The 12,734-nt window shown below is 45.0% G+C and overlaps 1 protein-coding gene across 6 annotated transcripts in view; it reads right to left on the reverse strand.

The window, feature by feature from the left end:
* Nucleotides 1-316: 316 nt before the first annotated feature.
* LOC140211431 (uncharacterized) overlaps nt 317-12,734 on the reverse strand; it is a 119,094-nt gene continuing 106,676 nt past the window's right edge. For 5 of the 6 annotated variants that reach the window (XM_072281131.1, XM_072281134.1, XM_072281132.1 and 2 more), the window contains 2 exons: nt 11,514-11,601; nt 317-698 (listed from right to left, as the gene is read on the reverse strand). In XM_072281131.1, the coding sequence (XP_072137232.1) occupies nt 507-698; nt 11,514-11,601 (280 nt within the window). In that variant the 3' untranslated portion in view covers nt 317-506. Of the gene's footprint in view, nt 699-10,875; nt 11,170-11,513; nt 11,602-12,734 lie in introns of those variants that run through there. The other variant, XM_072281135.1, reaches the window with a different exon arrangement.

Genomic DNA, 12,734 nt, shown 5'->3' on the forward strand with positions numbered 1-12,734 from the left:
TTAAAAGAATAGGCATATTGATTAAAAAAGGAATGTTATGGTCTGTGAAGGAAGGAAGGGTTAGATTGTCATGGAGTAGGTTTATAAGTGGAAGGTTTATTGAATTCAACAGTTCCAGTGCATCTGCATCTTTAAAACGTAGTGTAGAATCTAATCCAAAATACTCTGTATTCCATGGAGGAATTATTTTTAAGTTTCATCTGATAGTTGGAAAAATGCGCACAGATGTATGTTCAGCTTTGCAATGATAAACAAAGCTTAAAAAAATCAAGTGCTTTGAATCATTCACAATTTACATTGAAGTTAAGTGCTACAAAACTGTTTTATTAAGTTTACTGCGAAAATATCTTTAAGACAGTGGTTATATTCCTTAGTCCTTCTTTCAACAATATTGAAGAAAAGTGTTACACAGATTTAGACAATATGAGAACAGTGATTAAAAAACTCTCCCTGAAGTACAACTCAGTTTCATCTCTCGTCAACGGTAGACTGCTGGAGTGCAATGATCACACAGATCTTTCATGATGTGCTGAACATTCAGGAGTTGAGGAAGAGCACTGACTTTTGTAGGAACACAGTGTGAACTTCATTTTCAGGTCCTCACAGGGCCGGGTGACAGGGAGCCATTTGTAATGCAGTGATTGAGTCGGAGGATCCATTTCCCAGCAGTAATTATTCAGCAAGTACCCAACAGCTGTCTTCAAAAACAAAGAGAACTTCAGAAATTCAGAACAAAAAATATGACAACTTGAACTTCTTGACCATACTTCTTCCCACCCTGTCACTTGTAAAAGGGTGTAAGAGGGTGTCATTTCATTTTTTAAGTTTACCCATCTCTGTTGCATCTGTTCCCAGGATGAGGCTTTCTTTTCCAGAACATCATTATGATACTTTAAAAAAAGTGTTTTCCTTCCTTCACCACAGATGGTGCCCTCACCCACATCTACTCCCTTTCCTGGGCATCCACCCTCATCCCACCTTTCTGCCACCTCAACAGGGATAGAGCTCCTCTTGTCTTTACCTACCACCCCATTAGTTTCCACATCCAACACATTATTCTCTGTAACTTCTGCCATCTTCAACAGGATCCTACCACCAAACACATCTTTATCTCATTCCACCCTCTCCAGGAATCACTCTCTCCATGATTCTCTTGTCCATTTGTCCCTCCCTATTGATCTCCCTCCAGGCACTTATCCCTGTAAGTGGAAGAAATGCTACACCTGTCATTCACCTCTTCCTTCAGCACTATTTAGGGCCCCAAACAGTCCTTCCAGGTGAGGCAACAATTCACCCGCAAGTTTGGCTGGGTCATCTTCTGCATCCACTGGTGAGACCCAGTGTAGATTGTGGGACCGTTTTGTCGAGCATCTTTGTTCCATCTGCAAACAACCAGGGTTTCCCTATGGTCCATTAATTTCTGATCCAACATGTCAGTCCATGAGCTCCTCTACTGTCACAATGAGGTCACTCTCAGGTTGGAGGAGCAACATCTCATATTACATCTGGGTAGCCTCCAACCTGACGGTATGAACATCAATTTCTCCAACAATTAACAATCTCTCCCACCTTTCCCTCTTCTTTTTCAAGTCCCCATTCTGGCTACCCTCTTACCACTTCTCTTCTCCCCAGCTGCCTACCACCTCCATGAGTTGCTCCTCCTCCTTCCCCTTCTCCCATGATCCACTTTCGTCTCTTATCAGATGCCTTCTTCTTCAGCCCATTACCCTTTCCACCTACCACCTCCCAGCTTCTCACTTCATTCCTTCCCATACCCGCCTACTGTCCCCTCACCTGTCATCTGCCAACTTGTACTCCTTCCCTTCCTTCTTATTCTGGCTTCTTTGCCTTTCCTTTCCAGTCTAATGAAGGTTCTCTGCCACAAATGTTGACTCTTTATTCCTCTCCATAGATGCTGCCTGATCTGCTGAATTTCTCCAGCATGTTGTGTGTGTTACAACTTAAAATGAAATGTACAGGGTTGGATTTAAACAATCCTAGACATTCAACCTGTTCTTCAATTCATATAATGGTAAATGCACTCAATAGTTCAAAGTTCAAAGTAAATTTATTATCAAAGTACATATATGTCACCATATACAACCCAAAAATTAATTTTCTTGCAGGCATTCACGGTAAAATCCAAGAAACACAAGAGAATCAATGAAAGACTGCCTCCAACAGTAAGCATCAAGAACATGAGATGAGTGAGCGCATAGAATGTGGGAACAGTTCAGTGAATGAGTGAGTGAGGTTGTATGAAGTAGGTCCCCTTGTTCAAGAGGCTGATGGTTGAAGGGTAATAACGGCTCCTGAAGCTGGTGCTTTATAGCTGGTCAGTGACAGGACCTTGTCTATTGTCATTTATATTCAAAACTGACATATGTCTGCAAGATAAAATCTCTAGTTCCTCTACATCTCCCCCTCCAACCTCTTTCCCAATCTCCTCCTTCCAAGCCCACCTTCGCTCTACTCACTCCATTTCCCAGTCGTCTTAGATCTAGATTTGATTGCCATTCATTCCATTTCAACTTTTCTAGTATCTTGTACCCTTGACTGTATCCTATGACATCCCTGTTCCATCATTGCTAATTCCTATTCCTACCCTGCCCTCACCAGTCTATTGCACCCACCCTCCCTTCTTCTCAACACAACCATGCACTGTACTCAAGTATTGAAAAATCCCTCTTCATTCATAGTCCACTTAAACAATTTTGACTCCATGTGTTATGGTTGATGGATGTTTATATATCAATGCCATAGCACCTGCAGCTGTTATACATTAGTTGCCATTTCTTGGATAAAAAGCAAATACTAAGTTATCTTAAAATGGTTGCAGTTATTAGATTTTGACCTACAACCTATTATACTTTATTGTCGCCAAACAATTGGTACTAGAACATACAATCATCATAGCAATATTTGATTCTGTGCTTACCACTCCCTGGATTACAAATATTAAATATTAAAAATAGTAAAAAATTAGTAAATATTAAAAATTTAGATTATAAATCATAAATAGAAAATAGAAAAATGGAATGTAAGGTAGTGCAAAAAAACCGAGAGGCAGGTCTGGATATTTGGAGGGTACAGCCCAGATCCGGGTCTGGTTTACTGTTTAGTTTGGTCATAAAAATCACCCCTATGGTTCATAGTTATCCATTAGGAAAAGAAATTTCTTGTTCGGGCTAGCTGGTGGTGCAACAACATTGGTGCCGTACCCGGGAGCGGAGGTTCCCAGGTTCGAAACTAGTCGGGTCCACTCCTGAGTACGCTTTCCATCCATGCCAGGTTGAGTGTCGAGATCGCAACTCGACCTCATAAAATAAAAAGGGAAAATACTGCAAAAATGTCTGTGTGAGGAGTGGCGCGTCACACAGTCTCTCTCTCGCTCTGCATCTTGTAAAAGCCATGAAAAAGACATCATCACGGACGTGCAGATGCGCATGCACACAGGCACACGCCAAAAAAAAAGAAATTTGTTGTTCATATAGGTCTGGTCTATGGGCAGACAACAGCCCTTCTGTGCCCATACAGTCATATCCAGGGAAAGAAGGAATAGAAAATAAATGCACAATAAAGACTATGTTCTGACAACGAATATTTAATTAATATTAAAAACATTGTTCTCATAGAGCACTACAGCAACCAGAAACAGGCCCCTTGCCCTATCTAATCCATGCTGACATGGTTTTCTGCCTAAGACCACCTACCCACACCATCGTCCTCTATACCGTTCTCATCCATGTACCTATCAAAATGTCTCTTAATCATTGCAATGGAACACATTTACTACTTCCGCTGGCAGCTCTTTCCACACTCGCAATGTGTCAGATGACGAGCTTAAACTTCTGATGTCTAATTTTAACTCGGGGTAAAAGCATGCATGTACTTAACCTATCTATACCCCTCATAACTGTGTACATCTCAATGAGATCTCCCCTCATTCTCCAAAACACCAAGGAATAAGGTCCTAACCTACTCAAGCTTTCCTTATAATTCAAGTCTTCGAGTTCTGGCAATATCCTTGTATATTTTTCTCCTTGATCGGTCTGACCCTCACTCTACTCATCCTCAGAGACCCCACCTCCTGATATTTTCCTTATCCTACTCACCAAGGCCTTCTCATGCACCCCTCTAGTTCAGTTAAGTGCATTCTTAAGCTGCCTCCTGGCTATCATGTAAATTGCTTGAGCCCTGTCTTATCCTTGTTTTCTAAACCTTAACTATGCTTCTTTCTTCTTTTTGAATGGGTGTTCCACATCTCTTGTCAACCAAGGTTCCTTCACTCAGATTTCTTTTTCTGCCTTAATGAGACAAACCCATCTAGAACCGCATGCAGTGTTCCTAAACAACATCCACATTCCTGTAACTCAGGGAGTACTTGCATTTCCCCAAGTACATCTGTTATCAATTTATACTCCCAAGTTTCTGCCTAATAGCATCATAATCCTCCCTCTTCCAAGTAAATACTTTCCCATACCATTGAATTGTCCAATTTCAGGTTACCTGCTGTCCTTCTATCCCTTTTCCCTCTCTCCTCCTGATCTACTCAGTTCCTGCTACACCCATCCCACACGTCCATCTGTTTGTCTCGTGTCCACCATCCTTCCATCAGCCAATAAGCTTCTCCCACTGGATCCTCTCTCCCTGTTCCTATCTGCCCGAACAACCTCCTTTCATTTGTTCCATGATCTATCTTCCTTTCCTTTCAGATTCCATCATCTATAACCCTTTGGTGTCTCCACTTATCACCTCCCAGCCTCTGCTGCTATTTTCACTCTTCCCTCCTCCATCGACCATCACCTACTCCCCCAGACTTGGATCCACCCATCCTCTCTCCCCCCCCCCCCCAGACCTGCATCCACCCATTGTACCCCCCAGACCTGGATCCACCCATCGTCCCCTCCCCCCCCAGACCTGGATCCACCCATCGTCCCCCCAGACCTGCATCCACCCATTGTACCCCCCAGACCTGGATACACCCATCATCCCCTCCCCCCCAGACCTGGATACACCCATCGTCCCCTCCTCCCCAGACCTGGATACACCCATTGTCCCTCCAGACCTGCATACACCCATCGTTCCCCTCCACTCCCCAGACCTGCATACACCCATCGTTCCCCTCCACTCCCCAGACCTGGATACACCCGTACCCCCCCAGACCTGGATACACCCATCGTACCACCCCCCCCCCAGACCTGGTTACACCCATCGTACCACCCCACCCCCCCAGACCTGGATCCATCCAACATATCCTCCAGACCTGGATCCACCCATCGTCCCCCCAGACCTGGATTCACCCCCCCCCAGACCTGGATACACCCATTATACCCTCCAGACCTGGATCCACCCATCGTCCCCCCAGACCTGGATCCACCCATCGTCCCCCCCCCCACCAGACCTGGATCCACCCATCGTCCCCTCCCCCCCCAGACCTGGATCCACCCATCGTCCCCTCCCCCCGCAGACCTGGATACACCCATCGTCCCCTCCCCCCCCAGACCTGGATACACCCATCGTCCCCCCAGACCTGGATCCACCCCCCCCCCCAAGACCTGGATCCACCCATTGTCCCCCCAGACCTGGATCCACCCATCGTCCCCCCCCCACCAGACCTGGATCCACCCATCGTCCCCTCCCCCCCAAGACCTGGATCCACCCATCGTCCCCTCCCCCCGCAGACCTGGATACACCCATCGTCCCCTCCCCCCCAGACCTGGATACACCCATCGTCCCCCCAGACCTGGATCCACCCCCCCCCCCAAGACCTGGATACACCCATCATACCCTCCAGACCTGGATCCACCCATTGTCCCCCCAGACCTGCATCCACCCATCTTCCCCCCAGAACTGGATCCACCCATCGTCCCCTCCCCCCAAGACCTGGATCCACCCATCGTCCCCTCCCCCTCAGACCTGGATACACCCATCGTCCCCTCCCCCCCAAACCGGGATACACCCATCGTCCCCTCCCCCCCCAAACCGGGATACACCCATCGTCCCCTCCCCCCCCAAACCGGGATACACCCATCGTCCCCTCCCCCTTAGACCTGGATACACCCATCGTCCCCTCCCCCTCAGACCTGGATCCACTCATCGTCCCCCCAGACCTGCATCCACCCATCGTCCCCCCAGACCTGGATCCACCCATCGTCCCGTCCCCCCACCAGACCTGGATACACCCATTGTCCCCTCCCCCCAGACCTGGATCCACCCATCGTCCCGTCCCCCCACCAGACCTGGATCCACCCATCATCCCCCCAGACCTGGATCCACCCCCCCCCCAAGACCTGGATACACCCATCATACCCTCCAGACCTGGATCCACCCATCTTCCCCCCAGGCCTGCATCCACCCATCGTCCCCTCCCCCTCAGACCTGGATACACCCATCGTCCCCTCCCCCTCAGACCTGGATACACCCATCGTCCCCTCCCCCCAAACCGGGATACACCCATCATCCCCTCCCCCCCAGACCTGGATACACCCATCGTCCCCTCCCCCTCAGACCTGCATCCACCCATCGTCCCCCCAGACCTGGATCCACCCATCGCCCCTCCTGACCTGGATCCACCCATTGTTCTCCCAAGACCTGGATACACCCATCGCCTCCTGACCTGGATACATCCATCTTTTGCCTTCAGCTGTTTATATAGGTTATTTCACCTCTATCTTTCAGCCCAGATGAAAGAAATGTCAGCAATCCATTTTCCTCCACAAGTGCTGTCTGACTTGCTGAGTTGCTCCAGCAATTTCATTTTTTTTTTTGCATTAAATTCCTCAGGAATGAGAATCATACAATGGACCATCATAGGCCACAAGTGCAATCATGACAGACTGTAATTTGCACATAGTATGGACCATTAAAATACAGGATTATGTGGATAAGTATTGTCATATCATTAAATGCATTTAAAATGGAGTTAGTATTAATGCTTAAAGAGCTGGACGGAGCATTTACTGAATGCCCAACTCCTACTTTCTGTGAATTCAGCCAGTCAAGCCTGTTCTGTCATTCAGTGAGATCCCAGCTGGTGGAGACTGGATACTACAAAGGCAGTCAAACAAGACATTCACCACCTATTCCACCAAAAGTTCAACAGCCTTCGGCCTTCTGACAAACAGTTTGAAGATTAAAATCCCTAAAGTGCCACTAAGTTTATCTCGTAGCAGTAACCCTTGTGCTACTGTACACTTCAGACACATAGATCATTTACAACAGACACCCCTAAGCATTGGGGGCACTGCAGCTGCCGCCTCTGCAAAATCCACCCCCCCCCCCCCCGGCTGTAATGGCAGGAAAAGGTAACAAGTGTCAGGGCCTTCTTCTACATCAACATCCCCAGTGTGTAAGATTCAACTGGGTCGGCTGGTGGTGTAGTGGCATCAGCACTGGACCTCGAGGCAGATGGTTCTGAGTTCAAACCCAGCCGGGTTTCAACCTGGGGCAGTGCAGTATCTGCGTAGAAGGAAGGCCTGGCAATCTACTTTGTATCTTGCCATGAAAACCCTACGGACAACTACACTATCCATAGGGTAGCCAGGAGCTGACAACACTCAACAAGAAGATTCTAATGGGTTGGAGTTCATTAAATGTGAAGTTATCCACTTTGGTGGCAAAAATAGGAAAACAGATTATTATCTGAATGGTGGCCGATTAGGAAAAGGGGAGGTGCAACGAGACCTGGGTGTCATTATACACCAGTCATTGAAAGTGGGCATGCAGGTACAGCAGGTGGTGAAAAAGGCGAATGGTATGCTGGCATTTATAGCAAGAGGATTTGAGTACAGGAGCAGGGAGGTACTACTGCAGTTGTACAAGGCCTTGGTGAGACCACACCTGGAGTATTGTGTGCAGTTTTGGTCCCCTAATCTGAGGAAAGACATCCTTGCCATAGAGGGAGTACAGAGAAGGTTCACCAGATTGATTCCTGGGATGGCAGGACTTTCATATGAAGAAAGACTGGATGAACTGGGCTTGTACTCGTTGGAATTTAGAAGATTGAGAGGGGATCTGATTGAAACGTATAAGATCCTAAAGGGATTGGACAGGCTAGATGCAGGAAGATTGTTCCCGATGTTGGGGAAGTCCAGAACGAGGGGTCACAGTTTGAGGATAGAGGGGAAGCCTTTTAGGACCGAGATTAGGAAAAACTTCTTCACACAGAGAGTGGTGAATCTGTGGAATTCTCTGCCACAGGAAACAGTTGAGGCCAGTTCATTGGCTATATTTAAGAGGGAGTTAGATATGGCCCTTGTGGCTACGGGGGTCAGGGGGTATGGAGGGAAGGCTGGGGCGGTGTTCTGAGTTGGATGATCAGCCATGATCATAATAAATGCCGGTGCAGGCTCGAAGGGCCGAATGGCCTACTCCTGCACCTATTTTCTATGTTTCTATGTTTCTATTATTGCAAGAGATTACCAGGCAGAAATCCCACATCAAACTGTGGGACTGAGTGGCTGATGGCAGCTTAAAATGACAGGATGACACTAGGAACCTAAAATCTATTTTTAAGGAGCCCGTGGACAAGCTAATTCAAGTAGCATACACCCCTATACATACTACCTCATCAGTAAGATCTCTGACCTGAAACATTGATCCTGTTTTACCACAGACACTGTCTAATATGCCCAGTATTTCCAGCATTTTCTGTTTTTACACATTGTGGCAGTGTTTGCAGATCCTGTACTGGGATCTTTAAACACTACAGAAATGGCCTTAACCCTGAGGAACTGCCTAAGGAAGAATAGGCTGGTGGACAGAGGATATTGATGAGAGGTTGAGGTAATTTATAGGCAATCGAATAAAGTATCAAAAGGAATCATCTTGAGTGTTGTTAAGGATGGCTCACTGGTTAAAATATTGTCCTTACCTCTTACAGTAGTATGATACAAGTTTCCAATAGTAAACATTTGCAATCATAGTGACATTATAACACATTTTTATTCCAGTCAATTGGTCTTGTGTGGTTGCTATGCAGAATCCATAATTGAATGATTCCAGGATTTCTGCAATAATTTACAGAAATCAACCAGCATGGATGTGGGATCTACGAGGAAACAGGAGCATCTGAAGCAAAACCTACATGACCACAAGTAGGAAGTGCAAACTTCTCACGGACAGAGGTGAAGTTCAGAAGCAAATCCAGGCCACTGGGATCTGAGGCAGCAGCACTATCCACTGTGCATTGCTCTCCACACAGGACAGGAACAAGCCATTGGCCCACTGGATCCATGCCAACCATCAAACACCAATGTACTTGAATTCTAGACTAACCCCAAATTATTTTCCACTCATTTCCATCAACCTTCCCTCAGATTCTACTGAAGACAGACACACTTTTTACAGCAGTCAAGTAACCTACCAACCCACACTGCTTTAGGACAGGGCTTGAAAGAGAACATGCAAACACCACACACTACAGCAATGAACCCTGTCACTACAGCAATAAAGGTGAACAGAAAATAAACAATTAAAATGTCAGCACTGTTTCTTAAAAAATTGAAGCAGCCTCCTCAGACATTCTTTCCTCTTGGCTTGCTTCTATTTGAGAAAGTTTAATGAATATTTAAGTTTGTAAGAAATAGGGGAACATACTGCAGAATAAATACTGAAGGATTTATCTTTGGACACAAAGTCTGCTGGCATCGTAGTGGCTGACTGGTGGCGTAGTGGCATCAGCGCTGGACTTCGGGGTGAGAGGTCCCGAGTTCGAATCCGGCCGGCTCCCTTGCACGCTCTCCATCCGTGCCTGGGTTGAGTGTTGAGTTAACAACTCGACCTCATTAAAAAAAAAACCTGGAGAGGGATGGGCTCCGCCAGGTTTCAGATGCCCAAGACGCTGTACGATGAGCATACCAAAAAGCTTGTCATGATGGTGCCCCGACGGCTCCACCAGCAGTTAAGGGCGCATACACACACACAAACACACACAAAGCCTGCTTTTCAGACTGCAGAAGGAATGAAGCCAAAGTCTACTACATTAAAGCTCTTTCAGTACTTCACAATGAAGAGAGGGAAATGGTGAGTAAAAACATATGCAACACACACAAAATGCTGGAGGAGCTTGGCAGGTCAGGCAGCACCAATGGAGGAAAATAAAGAGTCAATATTGGAGCTGAAACCCTTTATCAGCACTGGAAAGGAAGCTAGCAGAAGCCAGAATAGCAGCTGGGGGTCTGGGTAAGGAGCACAAATGGCAGGTGATAGGTGAGACCAGGTGAAGGAGAAGGTGGGTGAGTGGGGGTCAGGATGATGATGTGAGCAGACGGGTGGTGATAGGTGAGACCAGGTGAAGGAGAAGGTGGGTGAGTGGGGGTCAGGATGATGATGTGAGCAGACGGGTGGTGATAGGTGAGACCAGGTGAAGGAGAAGGTGGGTGAGTGGGGGTCAGGATGATGATGTGAGCAGACGGGTGGTGATAGGTGAGACCAGGTGAAGGAGAAGGTGGGTGAGTGGGGGTCAGGGGGATTATGTGAGCAGAAGGCTGAAGGAGGAGCAACCTACAGTGGATTGAAATAAAGGGAAGGAGGTGGAGAACCAGAAGGAGATGATGGGCAGATCTCAAAGGTGGGGGAGAAGAGAAAGGATGAAAATATATGTTTCCACTCAAAATAAATAGTGCTTCTGGGGGTAAATCAGGCAATTTTGAAGATTATGTCAATTCAAACAAATAGTTACTATAGCTCCTTGGCCAGCATTAGTAACTTGTTATTTTAAATATGTATACGCAATGTGGTACACACTGCATTATGAAAACATTAAAAGATTTATTCTGAGATTTGCACAGCATTTCACAAATATTCTTCGAAGAATGTCCAGTTAGAAATTAAAAGGCAATTAGGGCTGACCATTTTCTCTCAGGTTGGAGAAATCATTTATTTAAATTAATATTTTGTTTTGCACAGTTTGAAAATAGCACATGTATTTTTTGCAGTAAAATGCTGGTATTCACCACATCAGGCTGAAACATTGCGTGTTACTTCCATATATAATATACTGTATGTCTGGAATTTAAATAGCACCTATTTGTATATACCAAGATCCCAAGTGGATTTAGGTAATCAAATCTATATTCATATTTTGTCAGTGAAGGGTGAGTAGGCAGCTTATCGGATGACAGTGAAATGTTATCAAGAGAATTCCTTCCCCCTCTTCCTGGAATCCTTAATAACCAAAGAAAACAGAAGTAAAATTCCTGTTTATGGACTTCATTTGAAAGAGTGCAGTGCAAACAATGAAGTAGTCTTTAATGATTGGAGCACAACCTATACCACATGAGAGGTCCCATAGTGGTCATGAACCCATAACTATTAATTTAATAGTAGGCATGTGACTAATCAAGCTAAGAAATACTTAAAAAACCTTTGAGAAAAACATAGAATAGCACAGCTTTGTAGCTTACTGACCATCTTGCATCCTCCTTACAACAAATGAAAAGTATGGTATGAGGGAAAATTCATGAGTACAGGTCTCTCACAGTTAATTGCAGTTTATGTATCCTGAATACCTTCAGTATCATGTCGTTCAAGCCAATACCAATGCAGTTTCTAGAACCATTTCCAAAGCAGCACAGCAGTGTTTCTTGGCCAGCATTTCTGCAAAATATGATTACAATTATTAGCATCGAGTTTTAATATAACTTAATTTCACATTCAGATTTAACATTGCCATTAGGATAGTTTGGGAGTATTCAAGCATAAAAAATAATTCTGTTCCAAGTAATTGTGGGAAGGATTACAGGAAATTGAAAATGGGAATTAGGGTGGATAATCAATTATAATCTAAGTATGAGACCATGGTTGCCTACGTCATATGACCTGCCACATCATGATAATGATGAATGGAAGTACGAGATTCATGCTGATGAATGCAGCATATAAATGATAGAACACTGCACACTACCCACAGTTGAAGATGGAACAACTATTTTCGCATTGCGAATGACCTGACTCTCTGAACAGATCACATATGATGATGATAATACATTAAAAATCCTGGCGATAATCTGACTGGGAATATTATTGACTTATCCAAAATTTGGATAACTAAACTCAATTACCTACATCCACCAATGATGATGGGTGGTTGGCAAAGCTCGTGATCAGTACCGAATTGTGAAATCTAACTCATGATATTGGTCTTTGTAACAATATTTTAATTATTAATACAAACCCCATTTCCAGAAAAGTTGGAATATTTTCCAAACTGCAATAAAAACAAAAATCTGTGATATGTTAATTCACATGAACCTTTATTTAACTTACAAAAGTACAAAGAAAAGATTTTCAATAGTTTTACTGACCAACTTAACTGTATTTTGTAAATATACACAAATTTAGAATTTGATGGCTGCAACACACTCAACAAAAGTTGGGACAGAGTTAAAATAAGATTGAAAAGTGCACAGGATATTCAAGTAACACCGGTTTGGAAGACTCCACATTAAGCAGGCTGATTGGTAGCAGGTGAGGTATCATGACTGGGTATAAAAGTAGCGTCCATCAAAGGCTCAGTCTTTGCAAGCAAGGATGGGTCGTGGCTCACCCCTTTGTGCCAAAATTCGTGAGAGAATTGTTAGTCAGTTCAAAAGGAACATTTCTCAATGCAAGATTGCAGAGAATTTAGGTCTTTCAACATCTACAGTACATAATATTGTGAAAAGACTCAGAGAATTCAGAGACATCTCAGTGCGTAAAGGGCAAGGTCGGAAACCACTGTTGAATGCGCG

This window comes from Mobula birostris, chromosome 17 (genome assembly GCF_030028105.1).
Source record: "Mobula birostris isolate sMobBir1 chromosome 17, sMobBir1.hap1, whole genome shotgun sequence".
NCBI classification, from domain to species: Eukaryota; Metazoa; Chordata; class Chondrichthyes; order Myliobatiformes; family Myliobatidae; genus Mobula; species Mobula birostris.